The sequence below is a fragment of the Typopeltis vanoorti genome, chromosome 20, assembly GCF_054136105.1.
Source record: "Typopeltis vanoorti isolate ZY-2024b chromosome 20, IOZ_Tvanoo_1.0, whole genome shotgun sequence".
Classification (NCBI taxonomy): domain Eukaryota; kingdom Metazoa; phylum Arthropoda; class Arachnida; order Uropygi; family Thelyphonidae; genus Typopeltis; species Typopeltis vanoorti.
In genome coordinates, this window is record NC_143568.1 from 62,421,968 (window position 1) to 62,448,557 (window position 26,590).

General features: G+C 37.2%; 1 protein-coding gene across 1 annotated transcript in view; it reads right to left on the reverse strand.

The window, feature by feature from the left end:
• Positions 1 to 26,590, reverse strand: part of LOC150095490 (uncharacterized) — a 157,246-nt gene that overhangs the window by 39,717 nt on the left and 90,939 nt on the right. The window contains exons 2-3 of the mRNA XM_090410692.1: positions 23,896 to 24,101; positions 3,999 to 5,999 (exon numbers count right to left, since the gene is read on the reverse strand). Of these exons, the coding sequence (XP_090266818.1) occupies positions 3,999 to 5,999; positions 23,896 to 24,101 (2,207 nt within the window). The remainder of the gene's footprint in view (positions 1 to 3,998; positions 6,000 to 23,895; positions 24,102 to 26,590) is intronic.

Below are 26,590 nucleotides of genomic sequence, written 5' to 3' on the forward strand. Positions count from 1 at the left end.
GACATTAACATCTCCAATTCTGATATCATGTTTAATACCACTTTCCTTCATAATGTGATCCATATAGATAATGAATAACAGGGGTGGATAATGTACACCCTTGTCTCACACCAGATTTAACATTAAACCATCTTCTTGTACTTCCTTCAATTCTAACTGCTGACTTGCAACTCAAATAAAAACTAAGTATTGCTTGATATACTGCCCCATTGACACCATATAACTGTAGCATATTGAATAGCTTCTCTCTTGGCACCTTGTCATATGCTTTTTCCAGATCGACAAAACTTAAATACAGATCTTTGTTATATTCCCATGATTTTTCAACTATTTGTCGTAAAGTAAAGATCTGATCCTGACAGCCTCTATTTGGCCTGAATCCAGCTTGTTCCTCACCAAACTTTTCTTCCACAATTCTTTTCAACCATTTCTCAAGTATACTTTCATAGATCTTGCCAGGAACACTCAGTAGGAAAATATCTCTGTAATTATCACATTCAGTTTTATTTACCTTTTTATATATGGGTACTATTAGAGCTCTGCTCCAATCATTGGGAATTCATCCTTCTGTCCAGGCTTTCTGAACTATGCAGTGCAGCCACTGTAAGACTTTTATACCACCATACTTCAGCATTTGTGATCGAATATCATCTACTCCTGCTGCCTTTCCACATTTCAAGCCTTTGATGGCTTTTTCTACTTCAAGCATGGATATGTATTCCTGACTGTATGCCTCTTCAGTGTTTTTTTACAACTGTGCTATCACTGCTTGTTTGTTTCGTTTAGCAATTTTTCGAAGTAATTACTCCATACTTCAAGGATATCTTTTTCTCCTGTTTTCATGTCACCTTTATCATCTCTAATTCCTTTTAAAACACTCTTTCTTCCATTTCTCAGCTTCTTCAACAACCTCCAGAATATTTTGCTACCTTCTTGATATTTATTTTCTATGTTCTTGCCAAAATCCTCCCATGACTTTTATTTAGCTAGTTTTACACAGTGTTTCGCTTTCTTACATTTGTTTCTGTTCTCTAAGAGGAAAAAGCTGACTTATTTGCCAGGAAATTTTAATAAGCTTTCTTCTTTTCCTTCACTGCCTCTTTAACTTCCTGTGTTCACCATGGAGTTCTGATTTTTCTATCCTTGCAGACTACCTCACCACATGCCTCTCTGGCTAAATCAATCAGGGTTTTCTTCAAGGCTTGCCACTGAATCTCCAAGGTTTGGTTCCAGTTCTCAAACTCTTTCATTTTTTCTTCAATAATCTTTGTGTATTTTAGTCTACAGTTCACATCTGAAAGTTGCTCAACTTTTATTCGCTTTAAAACTTTCTTACATGTTATTCTTTTCAATACGAAATTCAATTTTATCCTGCTCAAGACTAAATAGTGATCACTTCCAATTTCAAATCCTCTGTACACTCTGGTGTCCTGCACCAGGGAGAAAACATCACTATCAACAATAACATAGTCAATGAGACTTTTCTTATTCCTTGCTTCTTCTCTCCATGTGAATTTGTGCATATTTTTATGTTGGAACATGGTGTTAGTAATAACCAGTCCATGTCTTGAGCAGAAATCCAATAGGCATTTGCCATTATTATTAGCTTTGCTCTTTTCTCCAAATTTTCCCAAAATATTTTTGTATGTCTGACAATTTTCCTACTCTGCTATTTAGATCCCCAACAAGGACCAACTTTTACTTTTTCATTGTGTCAGTTGCGTTTTCTAAAGCATCAAAAAATTCTTCCACTTCTACCTTAGTAGAACTTCCTGTGGGACCATAGGCACAAATAAGTCTCATTGTCCAATTCCCCATTCTGATATTAGCCCACATCACTCTACTTGAGACTGCCTGCCATTCAAGAAGATTAGCCTCGTATTTAGTGTTGAATACTATGGCTACTCCTTCTTTTCCTTGATTGTCATGTCCTGAATATAACATTTTGTATTTATTGCTCAGAAAGATCTCACCAGTTTTGTCTTTTTTGTTTCAGTCACCCCCTATTATGTCGATCTGGTATGTATCTAATTCCTCAGCTAGCTCCATTTCTTTGCCATTCAGGCTTCTTATGTTGATAGTACTGATCTTTAACTCTGGTGATGTTGAGTTGGGGTGTGCTTTCAGATTTGTTCCAGTAGCTGACTTTTCGCTGTTTGCCTGGGTTCCCTGGCAAAAACAACAGGGGCCTTTTTTAACCAGGCGATGCCCCAGCCGGCATGAAATTTTGTCATGTTGTACCATCATTTTGTATACTGGTTTAAGCCAATAAGAATACAATTTGGTCGGCTAAATCTCAAATAGCCAGCCCATCCTTGTTCGTTCAGTATCCAGGTAGATACCCAACAGGGTGAACCATGAGAAGGTGAGGATTGAACATTAGGTCAGAATCCCTGGTCGGTTCTCCGCATTCCTTTATAGACTATGTGGAGGTCTCCTCTCAGTTATACAGCTTTGACCTTTAAGCACACTCCCCTAACTGCTCTCTACTGAGTCAATGATTATTTAAAGAGCTCTTGGTGACACCATCAAGAATGTAAGAGCATATTCAATGGTTGGATAAAGATTACTTCTTTACTTTATGCAGATGATATCATTCTCTTAATAACTCTTCAAAACAATTAACAAAATAAACAGCTGATATAACGGATTTGATGTGAAACTTGGAAGTAAATAAAGACTGAAGCATGAAAATGGAAAATAATCTAAACAGTAAATCAATATCAGTTATGCATTTGGACTAGAGACACAATTTAAATAAGAGGAGATGTTTAGATGAATAAATTTATAAGGACTAAATGAAATTAACCACGAAAATAGCAGTAAAAAAAAAAAAAAAAACACGGTATTATGAATCTGACAACTGTGGCAAAAATAAACAGTTGATCAAAGATCGAAGTTCAGTGATACAAGCATATATCAATGAAGTATCAGAAAGGAACCTGCAATTATTAATATGAAAGAATATGTAATGATAACTAATTTTAGATGGTATGGTCATATAAACATCATGAGAGACAGGAAAGATTAGTTAAGCAGCAGGTTTCTGAAATAACAATGGCACACGAAGGAAGGAAGGTAAATGAGAGAAAAATTAAGACAGAAATGGGCCAGTGCAACCATAATAATCTCAATCTCTAAGAAGAAAACTTGATAGCAGACTAGTAAAGAAATTTTGCATTTGCTTATGTCTTATATATCCCCTCCAATGGTATCAGCTGCTAGGAAAACAATTTTGTATATTTTCTTTAAATCACTTATTTTTCATGACAAAAAATAATAAAAAATATACTAAATCTATAACAACCAGAATTCTTTCTTTCTTTTTTTTTTTTTTTAAATAGTTTTTCAATTATGCATGATAGTAGGATCCCTAAAAAAAAAAAAAAAACTAATAATTTCATTTCACATTTAACAGCAGTAAAGAGGTAGGTTAATATATACCTTCCTATCAGTGGATACACTGGATGTTAATCCACTGACCAAAACATGAGTTTGAAATGCAGGTAATACCATTAAAATGAAATGATTACAAATTTAAGACAGTTGACATGGCCAGGTGGATAGTTAACAAACATGGAATGTAATTAATAGTGAAAAGTTTTTTCTGTTGTCACAATAGCATCTTCAAACACAAAATATACTGTGGAGATGCAGAAATACATTACATTAATGTACTCCTGATGCCAGTTGCCAGTGATTTCCTTACTGTTAAGATTAGATATAAATGCAAGCCAACACTTGAATTTAAATACATGACATGCCATGTTTGAATGCTTTTTGAGCACCAATACTGACTTGAGGATGGCAAATGTAACATTAAAAATTTCTATAATAACCTCTGAATTAAACATGCAATTTCAATTAAAAAAAAGTGCATATTACAAAAAACAGCCATGAGGTGTGGTCTGTGATGACAAGCTTAGAAATAAAGCATGCAATACAGAAGTGACAAATAAATAATACTGCATGCTTTGTACACACCATACAAATCATACCTTTGAATACTGATGATTACATTTTCCATTTTGCCAACATGAGATATGTTGGGGTTCACCAATAATTTCCACAAAGCCACTATCAGCAAGATTATCACTATATAAGTTATGAACATTTATGACCTCCTGATTTCCATTATCTTCCTTTACAGCATTACAGTTTGGATCAAGAAGACAATGTTCAGATTCAAGTGGTAAATGAATATTTACAGGAATATCTGTATTATTTATATAGTCTTCAGTACTAGATTTGTCAGATGGACTTGTGACTTCACTGGCATCACCAAACTGTAATCTATTTATGATGTCTTGAAACCCACTTTCTTCAGAACTTGGTGATTTTATCATAGATAATTCCATAGCATTATTGCTGGGCAAATTCTGAGTAGAACAGATCTGCAAATAATCTGAAGTATATAACACTTTTTCATGAACAAAGGCACTAAAACAAGGTTCCGTGATACTTCGTTTCATCTTTGATGATGGTGCCAACTGCTTTTGTGTAATGGCAAAGCGAATTTGTTGAGCAAGTGTATAAGTAGAATTTACAGACTGGGATTTAGGGATATTAAATTGATTCCTATCTTGTACTGAAGAACTACTTTTTCGCCTCATTTTTCCATCAACCATAGAATCAGAAAATCCTGACTTAATGTCTTGTGCCTTCAAGAAAGAAACTGGATAACTGGAACAATTCAGATCATTGTTACTATCACCATCTGAACTGCTACTATCATTACTGTCACTATGTGCTAAGGACTTATTCCGCTCACTTAAATCATCCATACTTTTCTCAACGAGTTCATTTTTGTAGTCAGGCTCAGGAACTTCCAAATGGTCAATAATGCAAGCATTAATATCCTTTGTCTCATTTTCTTGTATTTTACTTTGGTAATCTGAAGGCAATTGCTGATGAATTAACCCTGAACAATGAGAAGCACCATATTCTTGTGAAGACAGTTTATCAGCATCATGATATGATTCTGCACCAAATGAAATTTGAGAAGGTTCACCACTTAACAAACCTTTGCACCACAGTTTTCTCTTGTGATGACTGACTACTTCAGAAATGCTACTATTGCTTTCATTTACAGAACTGTTGTCTAATTCTGGATCAGATACTGAAGTTAATTTCCATATGCATTGTGAAGGTTGTTTATAAGTAACCATACCAACTAATTCTTCATCTAATTCCAAAACAAATTTTTTTACTTCATGAATTTCCATTTGAAGATCATCTAGTTTTGCAGTAGTAGCAACACCAATATCTTCATCAGAAGATTCAAAACATAAACTTATATCTGAAATATCACTAGCTACTGAAATTTCGCGTTTTAATCGCTTCACAAGTTCATTATAACTTCTGCCATGGAATATTTCCTTTATTGCTTTTAATTCTGATTTTGAAAACATTAATGAAATATCACTTTCTTCCTCCTCTGTATTATGCTCTTTGTCAGCTTGATTCCCTTGGCAAGTAAATTTACTGGAAATATATTCTTGCATTTCCACATTTTCTATTCTTTGCAAACTGTGAGAGTGTTGCGATGCAAGCGGAGAGCTAATCTCTGGAGAATTACTGTCATAAGATAATGAATCGCAGAGTGAAAGGGTATCTTGATCTTCTAAGGAACTCATCAGACAATTATTATCAATCTCTGAACTACTGCTTTTTTTAAAAGAAAATGTTCTGCTTCTTTTTGGTAGTAAATGATCTTCATAATTTTCATCTTCAAGCCATAATAATGAATTGTATCCCCGAATTCCATGTAATTTGAAATCAGCATAACTATCACTACTAGTATGAACAGATGTCGCTTCCTTAGCTATAAAGAGAGATGATGTCTGACCTTTCTGAAGAATACATGAATTCACAGAATTTTCATCAAGGACTGATGAGGTAAAGTCATTATGGCAGTGTTGAAGCTTTGAAGAAGTTAAGGCAGGGCAATGGACAGAAGTGACTGTGGACCCAGCATTTATCACACTTTTAGAAGGTTCCTGCAAAAGTTACAGCAAAATTAAATTTTTAGAAAGAATACTAATTATTTTTGAAAAACTAATAATTAAAAAATTGCTGAAGTATTATTTAGTTTTTTTAAAAAATATTTTTATACTAATATAAAATTCATGTTTATATGAAATTAACAAAACTTTTCCAAAACTGATATCAGATTAAAGACAGTTGGGTATGTCACTAATCATGGGAAAGGGATCATGAATATTCATTCTTCTTAATGTCTCTTGGAAGAATATTTTGTTTTGTTGCATATGTTTCACACAGTGCCCACAGCAACACTTGGAAGGCCAAAAGATTAATACTCAGGCCATAACAGTCTTTTTTAGCTATATATATATATATCATCATCATCAAATTCCTGCCATGTACCCTCAAGGGGTGTACAGGATATGATAGTACTACATGAAAAAAATTACATCATTATTAATTTCCTATCTACAATTTTCCTCCAAATCAGTCTGTTACTTGTCAACACTCCAACATTATCAGATCTTATATTTCTATTGTCTAAAGCACTCTGTACCGTATCAATCCACCTATATTTTGGTCTTCCTCTGGGTCGTTTTGCTGCCAACCTGGCAGAGAACACTTGTTTTGCTAATCTTTCCTTGCCCATTCTGTTTAAGTGACCACACCACCTGAGATTAGTTCTGCTAACGCATTTCTGAATGCTAACAATGTCAAGTTCTTTCCTAATATCCTCGTTTTTAATATGATACTGCCATTGATGCCATCTGTTCATGCCTATAATCTTTCCCAGGACTCTCATATCTGTGGTCTCTAGTCTTTGGTCAAGTGTTTTACTTCTGACCCAACTCTCAGATCCATAAGTTAAAACTGGTTTGAACACTGTCTTGTATATATATATATATATATATATATTGAAATTCAGAATAATCCAGTTGCTATGTTATTATTAACATTTGACCATGGAGTCAAAGTACTCATTGCATGGGGGGGGGGGTAATACTCTCTCATGCAAAAAATCATCGAACAGTGCCTTAAAACCTCTAGCTCAATTATCCTCTGCATTCGTTGGTAACCAATGCAGAGGATAAGTTGAGCAGGGGAATGAATGACTAGCATCATTCATTCATAGTTAATTTTTTTTTCTTTTACTTGCTACATATGGAAAGAACTCACTATAAAATTTTTCTTTGCTCAAGTGGCTAATTTCTGTTAATGATGCACTTTTGCTGTAGTTACTGAGTTACCATCCTGGCTGGCCTGCTCTTTATACCCTTCATGCAAATGAGTACAATGAAATGCAAAATACCAACATTCATCTTGTGTTGACTCCACAGTGTCTTCTTCCAGATTTCATGCTTATTTTCTTCATCCATTTTACTCCAACCAAATTTAGTCTTTTCATCTTTGGAATACACTCAGACACTGCTGTTGTTAAATAGCTCTTAATCAATACCCAAGCTGCATCTGTCTCCTTTGCAACTAATTCTTCTTTTTATGCTCTAGCTACTAGTCTCTTAAGCTTTTCATAATCACCAGCCTTGTAGTTCCAAATATATCCCTTTTCACAGAGGTTCTCATATGACTGGCTACAACCTAGGTAACCAGTTCATGGTCACTCTCACCAGTCTGAGGAAGATTAGACACTTTTCACAATCACATCCTCTGATGATATAACCAGATCTAAGATTCTTAACCCTGTGTACCTTCTGTTACATATTGCCTAAGAATGTTGTCCCTTAAGAACTCAAATTCAGTCTCCTTATTCCCTGATGCTATCTCTTCATGCCACTTAATATATTTGGGCACGATGCAGTAAAACTTACATCATATCCAAAAGGTACCCATGCATTTTGGTCTCTTGCTATAATTGAAATGACCCATAATGCACTTCGCTTGCTCACTAAACCGAGTTGCTCATACCTTTCTTTGTCTCCACCCTCCACATTCCCTGTATTGTAGCAACACCCAACCAAATATCTCCTTCTATCAACCATGTGTGGACATAATTTCCCTGCTATTATCAGCAGCACTCTCCCTCCTGTCTTGCCCTTCCCATCATCATGATAAACATCATGTCCTTCCATTTCTATTCCTTTCAAGATATCATTCTTATCCAAGTATGTTACATACATACATAGTTTATTCACAAAATGATACAATGTGAAAAGGGAAAAAAGATTCATATTAAAAATTAAATATTGCAAATTATGGTCTTCCAATCTGTCTAGCTTGAGCTAACCGGTAGATGTCAGATGGAGTTTTGCAATCTAGCCTACTGATGGTTTCACATATGTATTGGCAAAATTGTTTGCATGCATGGTCTTCCTCTAATGCATTTGCCATCTTCTGGTTTGTACAGGATGAAGGATTCCAAAAAGGGTGAGTCTTCAGGTGCCCAAGCCATCTGAGTTGTAGTTTTTTACTATACTGACAAGTGGTTCTCGCTTAGCCAGATTTAGCACAGCAGAGTTAGTTACGTGGTCCATCCAGGTGTATCCAAGGATCAGTCTGAGACAAGTAGATGTTCCAAAGGAGTTAATTAGATCTGTAGTTTTTTTGGTGCTTATTGTCCAGGTTTGAGAACCATACAAGAAGATGGATCTACTGGTTGCATGATATAGTCTTAATTTTGAGTTTAATGATACTAATGATGATTTCCAGATGGGGGTGGGGAGTTTGTTATGGAAGACTAGAGCCAGCTGTTTACATTTTCTGATATCACTTTCTGTATTGCTGATGTACGATCCAAGGTATTGAAAGTCCTTTACTCTTTCTAAGGGTTTATTGTTGATATGAAGTATAAAGTTGTCACAACCTATTGAGAATACTTTGGACTTTTGATCTGCAGACCAATAAGTTTAGCCTGTGCCTCTAGTAGACTGAGATGTTTTTGTGCATTTGTTGGTTCTGTATCAATAAGTACAACATCGTCAGCAAAGCTCAGATCAGTTATTTGCATGGTATGGGTGGATGTTTTAATGTTAAAACCAAGATCTTCTGTGTTGAAGGTCCGGAAGATGTAGTCCAAGCATATTAAAAACAAATAAGGTGATAGTACATCACCTTGCAGGACTCCTGTTGTCACTGGAAATGATTCAGATGTTTCTGTTTTAAAGATTACTGTAGCATTGTAATCTTTATAAGGTACTGAGATTGCCTGTATGAGTTTTGACATACATGCATTCATTGCTGCATTTTGAATCCACTCTCCTTACGCTGTGCCTCCCTAGCCCAATTCCATTTCCCTGTTCAATTTGCATTTCTATTCTCAGATTCTCATCTCCATTCTCCTGCTCATTTACATCATCTTGGACTTCCACTGATGCCTTGTTTGCGTCACTGATTGCACTTCCTGGTGGCTCACTCCAAAACCATAGATGCAGTCAATTACTCTTATACATTTCAATTTTTTCCTCAAACTCATTCTACACATTCACAAACTGCACTCTTTTTTTTTCTACACACATTTCCACTAAGATCTTTGTTCTATGCCACAACTCATCATTGTCACACTAACACACAAACTATTCTTCCTACCACACTGTTGTCTTTCATCCTACTCAATCATTTCTGTATTCATTATCACATTCTCCACACTCATATTCTCATACTTACTCTTCTGGCTATCATTCTCAGTCTTACACCCATCACTGCATTTCATCTGGTATTCTTCGCTTCTCATTTAAGATTTTCATTCAAATCAACGTAGTCCATTAATATATACTTTCTGTAGACCCTCACTTTCTCACTTCTCTTGTTTATTATTATTATCATTATTATTATTTGACATCCAGGGAGTCCAAGACTCATCGAGGGAGGGCACTCACTCTACAACTCTCTGTCTCCATCACTCACCCTCATTCACCAAATGCATCATCTACACCAATGCCATCTACTGTCCAACACCACTAGTATTTTAACAGGCATTCACAAACATCCATGCCCACGGCAGGATTCAAACCCACAGCCTTTTGGCTGGAGAGTGGATATGCTGTCTGGCCAACCAGGCCAGGTAATCTCTCAACAAACACATCTACCACATTTGCCCACACACACATATATTACACTCCCAACAATGAACCATCTTAGTAAAATCCACACTGCTCAACACACTCAATTTTCATGCTGTGTGAAAGTGTTGAGCAATCAAAATACCAGAACACATTCGGGGAGACAAAGTAACTAATAATGTACACATCAATTTGGTAATGGTACAATGGCATCCAAATGAAAGACCATGACTATGTGCCAAGTGATTTATATCACCATATTTAATGGAAGTTTGGGTTTCCAAATATTCATGCATGATTTTTATGGATAATACTGAAATATTTTTCAAGATCAGTAAGGTGATCATAAACATGGAATGCCACAGAACAGGCAGAAGGGAGGGGGGGGAGGTGTATTAACATATTAAATCACAAATTCAAGTCAAACCATAAAATGATAAGTTCTATGCCCTTTTACTATGATAATAACCAACCACGATTTTATTATAACAACTCTTTCAAGACTAAATAAACCTCTTTGGGTAAAAAAAAAAAATTTTTTTAAAAATAAATAAATAAAAAAGTGGTGAATTGAAATAGTTAAAACTGTACAACTGTAGTGTTTAGGGCTAATCCATAAAATTCTAAAATCCTGTTGGAAATGATGTTCTGGCCACCATAACGTAGAGCATGCTGAACTTCACTGAAATCTGATCAGCCTAAGCAACTGATTCCTCAGCCTACACACTAGTGAGTCTGTTAGTAGCTTGGAATATATGCCCCAACTAACAGGACATGACACCAATTCCTGGTTGGCTGAGATGTGAAATTCACACTACTCAGATGGGAACAAAAATCAAGCCTCTGTGTTAGATGAGTTTCATCACCTGGTGTAATACCACTAGTATTGAAAGCTTGCCATTATAAGAATGCCAAATGGGATGACCTCCGAGATTTCTATGCCACATTACCATGGTTGGACTATTGCTTTCGATCTCCTAACCCAAGCATATGCACTGAATGCAATCACTCAAGTAATCCTCTTGGGAATGGAAAGAATATTCCCCATTCCATGCCAAAAGATGCACCAAGGCTGTACAAATCAAGAACCAAGAATACTGCAAATGGCTATCAACAGAAACTCCACCTTCTCTCATCATTTACACCAAAGCACAAAACAGTTGCAAGAAAATTATCACTGCATCAAAACCAATCTGCAAAGAACCAAAAAGCAGTAAAACTTGTATCATGCCCAAAAGGAAGCCATGCATTTTGGTCTCTAACCCAAGCAGTTGGCAACAACTTTTGTTCAACACTCCTCCCCCAACTGCTCCTGCACCCAGATGGGTCTATTGCATCATCATCTGCTAAAAAAGCTAATAAATCTCTTGCTAGTGGCTATGTGCTTCGCAACCATATGCCTGTGGAAGGAGTGTCCTAGGTTTGATTCCCGTCGACGATGCGAGGAGCTTAAGGATCTTCCTCAGCCATAGTCAAGTTAGCTGGTCTTGGGCATGGACAGCAGGGTTTTTTCCAGTTTATCTAGGGTTTTTTCATCCCACAAGCAGGCAAACCGGTCCAGTGAACACACACGGATTACAGCCAGGAATACTGACCCAGCCAGGTCCGATTCGTCAGCTATGCCAGTTCTGGAGCCCGGATAAAATCTGGGGGGATAAAATTGCATTATCATCCGCTAAGAAAGCTAATAAATCTCTTGCTAGTGGCTATGTGCTTCGCAACCATATGCCTGTGGAAGAAGTATCCTAGGTTTGATTCCCGTCGACGACGCGAGGAGCTTAAGGATCTTCCTCAGCCATAGTCAAGTTAGCCGGTCTTGGGCATGGACAGCAGGGTTTTTTCCAGTTTATCTGGGGTTTTTCATCCCACAAGCAGGCAAACCGGTCCAGTACACACACGGATTACAGCCAGGAATATTGACCCAGCCATAGGTCCGATTCGTCAGCTATGCCGGTTCTGGAGCCCAGATAAAATCTGGGGGGACTGAGATGGTCCCGTACTTCCCTGTAAAGGGGGGGTTCACGGCCGTGTATCATCATATGATTATTATTATTAATCTCTTGGCATCATATTTTTCCTCAAATGCTTGGTTAGATAATTTTGGTAAATGTCCCCCAACCATTCCAAACACCCAGCACTCGTTGCCTCCTCTGAACTTTCATCAGAAAGTGATTAGAAAAATCTTATCCAAATTATATATCAGAAATTGTTCCCTGGCTCTGACAGAATTCCTCCAATTGTGCTGAAGATTTTTGCTCCAGAGTTGACTCCTATTTTATGTTGCCTCTTTATACTCTCCACCAGCATCTATCTATCTTATGCCCTGGAAGTTAGCCCATGTCCAACCTATTCCCAAGAAAGGTGACAGATCCTTACCATCAAACTATTGCCCAATCTCTCGCAGCTCAGTCCTCTCTAAATTAATGGAGAGAACCATCAACAGCCAACTTTTATGCTATCTTGAAAGTACTCAACTAATAAACGACTGCCAGCATGGATTCTGCCAACACTATTCAACAGGGGATCTGCTGATCTATGTCACACACACTTCTAGGTAAGCACCATGGAAGTTTAGTGAATCCCAAGTGGTTGCACTAGATATCTTAAAGGCTTTCAGCCAGATCTGGCACAAGGGCCTATTAAGTAAGCTTCCATCATTCAATCTGTTCTGTGACTTTTGCAACTGGGTCACCAAGTTTTTTCAGTAGATACACATTGCATGTAATAAGTTTCTTCTATACATCAATGAGCTGCTCCAGCTGACTACCAATCCAATGCAAAGTTATGCGAACAATAGAACACTATATTTCTCCTCCTCCTTTGACAAACTTTGCACAAAGCAAACCACCACAACTACAGAGCAACAACCTCTGCAAGCTTAAATTCTGATCTCCATATTTGTAAAACACAGTTCTGCTTTATTTCCCCCCCAAAAAAGACCATATTATCCTAGCCTTACCTTTGACATCCAGATTCTCTTGACTCTCAAGACACATTACAACAACTACCTTCACGGAATCCAAAAAAATCAGGATTCCTCTTTTGTTCAAGGCATTAACTTTACTCTCAAACAACCATTAACCTCAAATGTACAAATCACAAATCTGCCAATCCAATTGAATACTGCTTGCACATCTGGGGAGGCAAGATGTGCCATTAAGATGTGCTCCTCCCTAAAAACACAGTAAAAAAGAAAGCAGTCAAACTAATTAACTTTTGGCATTGGTTAGCACAACTTGGCCAAAAGTTATAGGCATTGTGAGACACGTTGGCTGAGGATGATATGGTCATGGCTGATACTGGGAGAAGGAATGGTCACAGTCAGGGTAGGAAATGGAATTCATACAGCTGCTAAGAGATAATTACCTGAAGCAACAAGAGATTTTAGAGTGCTGGATCTGATCATTGCATGAGAGAACTTAACACTAAACAGTCTAGCTATGCTGCCTCCACTTGGAGAAAATGATATGTAGTCTTGACCTGAAAGATTGCCAGACATGCAGAATTTTCTATTAAGAAGGGATATGTGTTGAATTACAAAGCAGGTGATTATGACAAGCTGAGGAGTACGCTTTAAGAAGAGCAATAGCATAACAATTTGGAGGGGAGATATAGTGGTGCATGGGAAATGGTCAAAGGGTATTTGAAGAAAGCAGTATCTGAATGTATGCCTAGAGTCAGAAGGATAAATCAGGTAGGAGTTAGATGGATGAATAACTAGTTTCATTAACAAAAGTTGGACATAAAGAAAAAGGTGATTAGCATGTCCATGAGAAGTATAAGGTGTAAATAAGAAGGGTGACTGGTATGGTAAGGAGGGCTAATTACGAGAGAAAGCTAGCTATGAGGCCAAAAGAAACCTTAAGGAGTTCTTTAGCAATGTGCATATAAAATAGGAATGATTACAGAAGGATGATTTTAAGAAGTGCTTATGGAGGGGAGGTAACAGAAACAAACCAAACAGTTGCATTATGGGATACGCAATAAAAAAGTACAGTTCAGGTGCAAACTTTGTTTGCTTACACTTGGATAAAGGATTAAACCAAGTATATAAGTTCTTGGTATCTTTAATTTATTCCAACAAACCAAATAGTTAGATTACTGAGTGAGCATTTTGCAGGAGAGTGTACCATCTAGGTGATGACATTGCAATGTCAGATGTAACACTGACTGATAGGAGAATAGAGGTTGAAGGAGGTGCTTAAAATATTGCAGAACCTCAATATAAACACAGCCATGGGATTAGATGGCATATTGATCTGTGTATTACGAGAATGTGCAAAGAACAAGCAGTTTAATTTAAACCTCAGAGCTGGGTAGGTGCCAATGGAGCAGAAAGAGAGATTGGAGTCTCCTTTATTTCACTGAATAAAGGAGACTCCAATACAGAAGCAGCAAATTATAGGCTAATCAGCATCTCAGGAGTGGTGAAAGTATTGGAGAACTTCGAAAGACAGAATTCAGGACTGGATGGATAGGAATATTATACTCTATAAGGAACCAACATGGTTTTGTGAAGGAGAGATCTTACCTTAATAATTTGCTTACTTTTTATAATCAAGTGACAATGGAGTTGGATAAGGGAAATGGCTACTCAGTGATATTGCTAGACTTTGCAAAAGCATTTGACAAGATTCCACATAGAACCCCATTGCATAAATTGGATCAAATGGGGATGGATAAGAATCTAGTGATTTGGATTAGAGGATGGCTGATTGATAGATATCAAAGAGTGATTTATGGAGAAGTTGAGTCTAGGACAGGAGTTGGCAACCTTTTTGGATTGAAGAGCCATTTTTAAAATTATATCTGTTAAAAAAAAATTAGGAAGCCGCACTTTTTTCTTTTACTGTAATAACACATTATCATACTTTGAAAACACAGGGGTTACATGTGTTTTTAAAATTTAAAATATCACATGAAATTATATGATATTTTAAAATATTAAATAATAAAACAAAGATTTCCTTCTCCTTACAAAAGGATATGTATAAAATCCAATAACATAACTATTTCTTTAATTTTTTTAATTTAAAATATCTTCTTAGTGCAACTTTTGCTGTTGAACTTCTTCGGATAGTTTCTCAATATGTGGCAAATACGCCGTAATTTTCATTTCCAAACATGACGATAGATTCACGTTGTTTAGTTGGTTTCTCAACTTACTTTTAATAAAATTCATATTAGAAAATATTTGCTCACACAAATGTGTTGATCTGAAAATCAATAGAAGTCCAAATGCGTATGTTTTTAATTGAATGTAAGTGTCCGGTAAACAATTCCACGTGTCAAATACAATCTGATCTTGCTTTTTAAGATCTTCTATTTCAGACCATTTGTGTTGTATTGCAAGAGTAGATTTTTTTCTTTCCTACTCCTCCAGGTCAACTCAAGATTTCTAAATTTTGAATTCCACAAATCCTTGGTTTTTCAGGTCCTCTAACTCAAGTTGAAATGCTGCCTCATCAATTCCAGCAAAAGGTGAAAAATTTAATTTGGCAGGATTAATTTCATGTGGTCGCAATAAAAATGACAGTTGCCTTGTTCTTTCTAAAATCCTGAAATCTCCCATTAAATTCAGATCACATATTTACCACAATTTCTTTGAAAAAGGTTAAATTTATGGAATTATCAGCTTGTTCTTGTTGATATTTCTTCAACGTAGGAAAATGTAATAATGTGCCTTTCTCTAAGTCTGTCACAAACAAATATAATTTTTGTTCAAACGAAATCACTTCTAAAAGCAAAACTGCTGCCTTTCCCTGTAGTTTTTTATTTAGTGCGTTTAAATGGAAAGTCATATCCACCATAAAGTAGAATTTTTGTAACCAATGAGTATCTTCTAACTGTGCATATTCAAGGTCCTTTTGTCTTAGAAACAATTTAACCTCTCCAAGGGTGGCAAATCGCATCAACACCGCACCTCTGGAAAGTCATCTTATTCTGTTATGCAAAAGAAGATCTGAATATTCGCAATCGATTTCTTTAAGAAGTTCACAAAATTTCCGATGATGTAGCGGTATTGCCATTATTTTGTTAACAATTTCTACAACCAAATCCATCTCTACTGTTATCTCTTTTGGAAAAGTTTGTGCACAAAGTATCTCTAGATGGATTATGCAGTGAAAGGAAAACACGTCATGCAAAATTTGTTTTTTAAATAAAGAAACAAAACCTTTTTTTGTACCTTTCATGCTCGGCATCCCATCGGTCGAAATAGATATTATTTTGTTAATATTAATACCCCTACTTTTCAAGCAAGTGGTAACAGCAGATTCAATGTCTTCTCCACGAGTTTGTCCTGTAAGTGGCAGTATATTGAGTAATTCTTCCTGAGGTCCTTGAGAGTTTATGTATCTACAAATAAGTACAATGTCATCCACATCACATGATTCATCACAGGCAATGGAGAATCCCAGTGTTGAATTTAGATCTGTAACCTGTTGATTAGTTATATCTTCTGCCATTCATATAGTTCTGTCCCTTACAATCTTAGCAGATAATGGCATGTCTTTTATTTTTGTAATTATTTCCGCTTTGTTTTTAAAATTGCAGAAAAGATATTTGGACATTCTAATAACATTCTTTCACGTATTCGCCATCCATAAAAGGTTTTCCTTGTTTAACAACTTCTTAAATGGCCACAAAACTAGCAATAGCTGTATTTCTTGATTCTTTTATCCATTTGGAAAATGAACATTTAGTTGGATTTACTTTGCATTGCAACTCTTCTACTGCCTTTTTTCTTTCATCTCCCCATGGGTATGCTTTGTCAAATGTATCGTGTTTATTTAAAAAATGTCTTTGTATATTTGATTTTTTTATTATTTGAAAGCTTTTCATGGCATATTAAACACATTGGAAATCTTGCTGTATTTGCTACAAATGTATAGGTTTCGGTCCATTCATTTTTAAACTCCTGATTTTCTTGTTCTATCTTCCTCTTCTTTGTTGACATTTTAAATACTATAAAAATATTTTAATTTTGTTAATATTTAATTGAATGTTACAATATTCACGTTATCTAACACAATCACCAGTAAATAAAAGCATGGCAATGTCCACTACAAAACCTTTACTTATTTTAACAAAGTGAGCAGATTTACATACCACACCTGCACTATATACAAAGACAATGGGCACGTTCAGACAGGTAAGCGCTACCATAGCGCTACATGTGCTAGCCTAGTGTGACATCATAAACGTGTCCGAGCCAACTGCTTGATTGTAGCGATCGCCATTTGTTAAAAATTAATTTAATTTGTAGCGATTAATTTTTGCTACAAAGTAGCGCTCTGCCTGGCTGATCGTGCCGAATATAAATTGACGTTTTTTGAGTATCGGCATATGGTTAAGGGTCATTTGACCTACAAAATATTTCTTTTTACTTCTATGCTTAGATAGATCATTTAATAACGAAAAGAGCCGCAATTATTCATTCAAAGAGCCGCATGTGGCTCTAGAGCCACATGCAGCTCTTTGAACAAATGAACAGGTTGCCGAACCCTGGTCTAGGCCAATGACCAGTGGAGTACCACAGGGCTCAGTACTTGGTCCTCTGTTGTTGAATTTGCCTATTAAAGATATAGGAATTATTTGATAGGAAATATTTGGCTATTTGCTGATGATGTTAGACTAGGAAGAGAAATAGTAAATGGAGGTGATGCAGAAATCCTGCAGGATTTCTGCATCACCATGACAAACAGACTGGCAGTATATGAACAGGTAAATGGCTGCCAGTTTAACATGGCTAAGTGTAAAGAGAAGAATAATCACAGTGCAATTAGCTTTCAATAATATCTCTAGTTTATTTTCTTCTTTCTATACCTAGCTCGAAATAGTTTACAAACAACTTATAATCACATTAAATCTACTAAAGGGCTGTCGATGTGCAACATATATCCTCTCAGTCTAATCATTCCCCCCTTCCTGTGGTATAGACTGTTTCTAGAAACGGAGCTCTGGAGAGCCTTGTCACCACAAAAGTATATCTTACTTAGTTGGAGGAAATGCCAACTAGACCACTAGGCGGTAGATGTCTTTCATCAGATAGCGAAATACCACTGCCTCACTCATTCGAGACCTGAAGTGGCTGCTATCATGTTTGGTCACTAGAGCTAGAGTTCTGGTTTCTATCCCCTCCCCCACTCTTCCCACATGCAGTGGGAAGAGTGGGGGTGGGGATAGAAACCAGAAGAGTGGGGGTGATGTCCTCACTGACATACCAATCTCACTGTAGGGGTGCCTGGACCTTCTCCCATTCGAAGGTACAGCAGTAAACGGTTCCAAAGGCCAGCTGCTTGTTAGCACACAGGACCGAACCAGTTAGTAATGAATCTGGAGGCTTCCGATCAGCTAGTATCAAAGCCTGCAACCACATATTTTGTCAGTTTGTTAGCTGGAGGGAAACCAAATATCATGGCACCAGGGGGAACTGTTGAGTCATGGAGAGGAGACTAGGTCTCCTGTCCAAAAATCCAACCAAACAACATTAATTCTTATCAAAAAAAAAAGTTTTCACATCCACCATTTAGTCATCTCTTTTATTACTATTATCATTATTTGTCACCTCCAGGGAGTCCAAAGACTCATCAAGGCATCTACTCTACAACTCTGTCTCCACCACTCACAACTCCACCAACTAACCGCAACTACACCAACTGTTATGTCGGAAGACATAACGTTATTATCGTTTAGAATAAGAAATTAATAATCTACCAGAAGTGAACGTTTATGTATAATTTTGTAATATAGTATTGTATAATCTTAATTTAGTATTGTGAAATTTCAGTGTACAAAGTATATAACAGTTACTTAGTTGGAAATTTTTGTATGTGAACAACCAATCATTTTGTTAGAAAAGAGAAATCAAATACTATACCAAATGTGTACGGCCAACTTCAGTAAGTCTGTTGTGAAGAACTGTGCTTTCCCCCCTTCATTTTATGGAAAGTTACGAGAGTTTAGTTAGGTTGCTGCGAGTGGCACTATGTGCTGGGAGAGATGCAATGAGAGTAGGATGCATGCACGTCCGACGACAGTGGGAAAGAGAGGTAGTTTAAAAGCGAATGCATCGCTATGTTCAAGGCCTTTTTTCTCGGAGACGTTTTCCTGTTGCTGTTCACCTGTGAGATGTGAGATGGATCATCTGACTGGTAGGAGGGAAGCTTCCACGTGGTTCCCCTAGTTGTGGAAAGTATAATTGTAAGACAAAGGAAACTACCAGTCGGAGATAAAGAAAGCCCAGCAGACTTAATGGTGGAAAACAAGAATGTGGATGTCCATTCGAAATTACAGAAGGAAAGCCTAGGTATTATTGTGATGAAATAAATCTGAAGTAGCCTAGAGATTTAGTGCAGCAAATCGGTAAGACGAACTTTATATTTTCTAATCTGTGAATTTAATTGCGAGGATCTGAAGTGTGTGGAAAAGGACAATCCTAGAACTGTGGCCGAATATAACTGCAAGAAATAATGTCATTGTTTCGTATTACGTATTTGTAAAGGAACTATTAATGTTACTCAGATCTTGGAAAAGAGAAAGAAATGTTAAATTGGATAGGACTATTAAGGAAAGTTTTGATTCCTAGCGTGTTTAAGAGAGAGAAAAATAAGTAACAAATCTTTAACTTTGGTATTCTGTGATATAAGCTTTAAAGTAATGTATTTCTGTGATTTATAATTTAGTATTGGTATTCTTAAACATGAATTTTCAAAGGTTTTTTTTAAATATGTGTACAAGAATGAGATAATATGTATGTGTATTCAGATTGAGAGACTGACTAAGTTTATATAAATGACTTGTATGCTTTATTTCAGTGAAATTAAATTGTTCTGTTATTACAATGAAGTTAGTTTTCCTTATGTCTAGAGCTACTGCACTTGTTCATAAAAGTTAAACGAACCTCTTAAAGACAGGAAATAGTTAAGGATCAGGTCACGATTGCAAGTTACAAAAAAATTTATTGAGAAGAGTGAATGCTGACTGGCTTCTAACTCCCTGGTTTTAATTTCAATATATCCATGGACTCAAAGTGGCATAACAAAAACAAATAAATTTCTTTGAGTTTAAATAGGTAGATAGAACCAGAGCTGAGACGAAGAAGTTGGCATCCACCATTTGCATTTCTTTGTCTCACAAGACCTCAGCTTCATTCTTGTCAGAGGTACGGCCATATTGGGAATTGAGAATTAAGAATAGGAAATTTTAAGAGAAAGTCGACACGACACAACGCCATCTATCACCAACCACCGCTACTGGTATTTCCACAGACAATCGCAAACATCCATGCCCGAGGTGGGATTCAAACACGCAGCCATTTGACTGGGGAGCAGATACGCTAACCACTCGGCTGGCCGAGTCATTAACATACAGTAATCTTTCAGTAATCTAAAATGGTACTTTCTATTAGAGCCCCAACTGGCAACTTTAACAACCACTGTCCATCTCAACTGGCTGAACTACGCATTACACAGTTATTTTTACCACAAGGGTAGCACTTGTGCATTCATCAGAACTGACATACCACATAAGAGACAGCAAATCCCTGAATCAATACTGTTTGACTGCTTTGGCTCAAAAATTCCCTACTAAATCCTGCCCCTTTTCATATGCCCTCTATTGCTCTCCAAACTCAGTCAACCACTTGACTATCTCTCTCTCTTTCTCTAAAGTTCAACTTTCTGCAGTCGTCAAAATACCCCAATAGTGAGGTCATCCTTCTTGGGGAATTCAATGTCCACAACTCATATTGGCTTCCCTTCTCCAGTTTCACCAATCAAGCAGGCAGAGATGCTGAGGTGTTTGCCATCAACAATGACTTATCTGAGATCATCAATCTTTCTACCAGAATACCTGACAACTCCCTTCAATTTGCTAACACACTTGACCTCTTCCTAAACACCTCTTTCAAGTATACTGTGGTTGTCAGTTCTTTCTCTTTGAAACTCAAATCACAACCTCATAGAAGTCTCTTTTGCCACTGACCAGTTCACAGTCTCGTGTCCTTTGGCACTATACGAGTGCCAACTAGGAAGACCTGCGTGACTTCTATTACTCCTTCCCATGGTCAGACTACTGCTACAGTTCTTCTGATCCAAACACCTGCTCAGACCGAATAACAGACATCATCCTCACAAGAATGAAGACTTTCATCCCTAATTCCACTCCAAATTCTCAACCACTATCCAAACCTTGGATCCCAAAAAAGTGTGCCAGTTCAGTAAAGGGAAAAAAAAACTTTGCTTACCACAAATGGCTCCAGCTGCTTACTCTGCCTATACTGCAACTCACAACAGTTATAAAAGAATCACCACTAAGTCCAAGTCACACTTTGAAAGGGCCAAATGCTGCAAACTCACCTCCTGCCCAAATGGAAGTTGCTCCTTTTGATCCTTTGCAAGGCCATTGAGTGCAACTTCTGAGTGGTGAGAGTGGTAGAAACCACTCAGGTTTCCACCACTCTCACATCCAGATCGTACTGTAGTTACCTCACCTAAAGACAGAGCCTCTGTAGCTCAGTCAGTATAGACAAAGCCCTTTGGTTGGAAAGACTTGGGTTTGATTCCTTTCCAAGATGTGAGAACCTTTATCTGGTCTCTTTTGACTAAAGGTGAGTTAGCAGGTTTCATATGGAGGCAGGGGGTTTTTCACCTGGAAACTCAAGTTTTTTGTCCCCAGAACAGGCAAACCAGCCCTGTGAACACACACAGATGTATAGTCATAAAACACATAATCCCTAATTAGGAGGGCTCAATCTGTCCTAAGGAAAGGGGGAGAAATCCCATATGAAATAAATAAACCTAAAGACAAGGCCAACTTACTGGCATTACTCTTCTCTTCCAATTCCCACTGATGAACTGGGCAAAGTGGAGCACTTTACCAATAATGGCTCCCTTCATGTCACCCACAGTCTTCTGACAAAAAAGAAATAACCTGAACACAAGGCATCTGGTTCTGGTGATATCCTACCTACTGTGTTAAAAATTTGAGCCCCAGAACCAACACCTATATCACCTCTTTAATCTGTCCTATTCAACTAGCATCTATCCTACAATGGAAACAGGTCCCTATTCAGCCCATCCCAAAAAAAAAGAGGTGTTAAAAGTCAACCAACTGTGTTAAAAATTTGAGCCCCAGAACCAACACCTATATCACCTCTTTAATCTGTCCTATTCAACTAGCATCTATCCTACAATGGAAACAGGTCCCTATTCAGCCCATCCCAAAAAAAAGAGGTGTTAAAAGTCAACCAACAAACTACTGTCCAATTGCTCTCACTTCTATTCTCTCTAAAATTATGGAGAGGGTCATCAACAACCAACTTTTGAACCACCTAGAGACATACCAACTAATCAGTGACAAGCAGTATGCATTCTGCCACTTGCAATCTGCAGCTGATCTTGTTTTCACCACCCACCTCTGGACTCAAGCCATGGAAAAATTTGGAGAAACTCATGTGGTTACCCTCAACATTTCAAAAGGCATTTCAAACTGTCTTCCACACTGCAACTGGATTGCCAACTTTCTCACTGGCATGATGGTGTTCTGTTCTTTCACCCACTCTCTTCCTCTTGTATATAAAGTTATAATGATAAATGACCTACTCTCACAGATTTCCAATCCTATCCATAGCTTTGCTGATGACAGCACACTTCATTCCTCCTTTATCATTCAACAAACCTAACCTTGTATTAGATTCCTCAATATCTACCATGACCAGTGACCTGAACACAGATCTCTCCTAACTATATCCCAGTGGAGCAAAGACAACCTTGTAAACTACAGTGCTACCAAAACTTAGTCCTGTCTGTTCTCTTGCAAGAAAAAAAGCTCACATCCCTCTCTCTCCTTACCTTCAGTAATACTGAGATCTTTCTGGCACAACCAGCTACCGAAAAAACATACTTTTTTTGCACAAGACTACTTCACACCTCCACAGCTGCTAACTCTATCAAATCCCAAATCTGCCTATCCATGAAATACTGTTCTCATATATGGGGTGGTGCACCAAAATCCTCTCTAAGATTGCTCAATTCTATCCAGAAAAGGGAAATCTGCCTAATTAATAATCCTTCTCTCACTCAGACATTCAGTTTTTGCCTTGTGCCTCTCCAACAGATACGTTCATAGACAGTGCTCTGCTGAATTGGCCACTATTATTCTTCCACTCTCCTCCAAAATCATTAAAACAAGAGCCACTAGCTAACCAACACCCTTTTGCAGTCCATCTTGAAACTCACCGAACCGACTTCACTGCCTCCTCTTTCATTCCATCTATTTTGTCTTTTGTAACAGTCTTCCCAACTCTGCCTTTCCCATAGATTACAACCCTCAAGGGTTCAAGCAAAATGTGAAAGATTCCTCCTTTCTTATATTCCTCTTGCCCACACACTGCACTAATGTGCTATAGGTCTTGTGGCCTTTCGCTTTTGTGTGAATCAAATATTTAGGGGAAAAAAAAAAAAAAAAGAAAATCCGAACTGATTTTGAACGAGTATATACTATCCAAACTTATACAATGTCTAAATGACAATCATGCCTTCTGCTCTCTGGCTAAATAGTAGCTTCTTACTTTTCCTCAAATTCTTGTATACCTAGTAACAGTTACTTTATGCTTGTAATAAGTCAGTGGCAGTTTTTCACTGTGCAGTGGAAGTCATATGCCATGTTACACTATGGGAATAAAAATATGCTGATATCATGATATTATGAGAAAATAGTAGATCTCATTTGACAAGCCATAACTATATAGATTTCAATGTGCTCATGCAACTAACATATTAAAGGATCTTGAGATAACTTCCTATAAATAATGAAAATGTACCAAAGGATGTTTCTCAACCAATACAATTATAATGATACATATTATTCAATATAGAAGAGATGGTGACATTACCTGTAGAGAAGCGGAATTTAGCACAGCATCATTGTAATCAGTATTTACTACCTGTTCTTCAGAGGGATGCTTTGAATGTTTGGTAAGAAGTGAACCAGAATCTTTCTTGTCAGGCTTACCAGGAAGTCCATGACGTAGATGATGATATACTTTGTAACATACCAAGGATCCAACACCAACAAAGAAAATGAGACTGGTTGCTCTAACTATAAAACATACAAACAGTACCAAGACAATTAACAAAAGTTTTATTATATCAATGAATGAAGTTACAAAATAACTATTACTATATAAATAATTGCTACTTAGTTAATATTAATCTAAATCACCAATTTCCATTGAAATGAATATTAATTTCAAAGGCAATTTCAACAAAATGGGTATTTTGTTGGATTTAAGAGCTAATTTGTCCATGCAATTAGCCATAATATGCCTGGGAAACTTCACAACCGTATGCCTTGGAAAGGAGTGTCCAGGGTTCGATTCTCATTGCTGATGCGAGGAGCTTAAGGATCCTTCTCAGACATAGCCAACTTAGCCGGTCTTGGGCATTGACAGCAGGGTTTTTCTCCCCAGTTTATCTAGGGGTTTTCCTCTAACAAGCAGGCAAATCAGCCCTGTGAACACATGCAGTTACAGCCATAGGGGAGGGCTAGTCACTTTATCCTCAGGACAGGTAAGACTTATAAGGACTTCAGATAGCTCTGTAACAGGCCAGTAGGCCTAACACGTAGAAGGGAGAAGAAGATCTACTTTATTACATTTAAGGAAATAACTTATTTGTTTGTTTAGTGATATTAAAATGCTTCAATATTTTTTTTTTTTGTGTCACCTCCAAGGAGTCCAAAGACTCATCGAGGGAGGGCACCAACTCTATAAATCTCCATCTCTGCCAATTAATTTATCAATTACACTAACTGCTACTACCATCATCATTTTATTATGTTATCATAATCGACACTAATGACATCTACTGCCCACTACCAATATCCACATGAATCTTCTGCAGTGGTGAGCAGTACATTCAATGACTAATACAAGTTTTAATCTTTGATTAACAACCTAACTGGCCCTTGTGGATAAAATACACATCCTCGTATGCTTCGTATCTATCATATATTTCAATGTAATGGTATTACAATTTTAATATGCACTTCACTCCACGATAACCTTGATGTCCGTAGACGTCTTAGCCGGTAGCGTGGTTAACATTACAGCCATGCAAACTTTGGATCATTACAGAAGGCCTTAATTAGCAATCCAACTTTCTTTGAAAAATACAAAAAGTAAAAACTTGTTCAACAAGGTAACTTTTTTTTTATTTTAAAGAAATAAGTTCAAAGAGATCTGTAGTCTACTAATTACGAGTTCTGGTGGACTTAGATTAGAATTTGGTAAAAGTTGACTGATTACATTAAACAATTTCAGGGCATGTGCTAGCTTCATAAGGTAAGCCAGGCCCTATAGAATCATGATTATGCAGGATTACTACATGATTGTATGGCATTTTTAAATAGCTGCTGGTAGATTAACTGCCAAATATGAATCAAAAATTACTCTAGAATCAAAAAGTTACTGGTACAATAATTGAATAAGCATGAATGGTGGTTATACATCATATCTTAAAGAATAATAGTCAGGTGTGTTTCGCAAAATGCATTAGTGCCAATAAGAACACTTTTGTAATTCATATGTATGCTATTTCCATATTTTGCTGTGTTGGTCTGATTGAAACATCGTAAAAATCTGTCAAGATGTGGAATAGATTGTATGTCTGTTGTTGCTATTAAAACTAATTATTGGTTCAATACTACCTTAAGTGGTAATGTAAGTTGGGCAGCGAGAGATATGAGATTTTTGCTTGACACTGTACGGAAGAAGACAGAGAGAGAGAGAGAGAGAGAGGAAAAATAGTGTGCGTGTTGCCTAGGTATGATAATGATGAGCTGAGCAGAAGAGCAGTGTTATTGAATGGCATAATAGCAAGAATGTGTGACAAGGGAGGACTGGTATATGTGGATGCTTGGAGTGCGTTTGAGGAAAGAGAGGAATTGTATGTGAGAGACAGTTTACATTTGAATGAGGAAGGACGTAGGCATCTGGAGAGATTGCTATTCTGAACGAGTCAGTGTGTCCCAGGGAGGATGATAGCAGGGGTGGCCTCTTGTGGGAATGGATACTTGGGAGAAGGGAGATGATGTCAGGTAACACTGAGCCCAGTGGAGTCTAGAAGGGATAATGCTGGGTATAGAAACAATGGCATTTATATGCTTTATACTAATGGCAGGAGTATCTGGAATAAGGGAGAGGAATTGGTGGCGCAGATAGCATCAGCCTGGCCAAAAATTATTGCGCTCACTGAGACATGGTTGACAGAAGGGGATATAACAACAGGAATAGAAGTCGCTGGGTATAGCATTTTTCGTCAGGATAGGAGGGGAAAGCGTGGTGGTGGGGTACTGCTTATGATAAGTGATGACCTATGTCCTCTAAGAGTGGAGGCTATGGAAGGAAGTGAGACAAATGATTTTGAGAGCGTATGGTGTGAGGTAGAGATAGGTAAGACAGGATATTTAGTAGGGTGTTGCTACAGACCCAGGAGCACAGAGGATGGGGACCATGAGATGTTTAGACAGTTAAGTTTGGCAAGTGCAAGAAGAATGATTGTTATGGGAGATTTTAACTACAGTAGTAT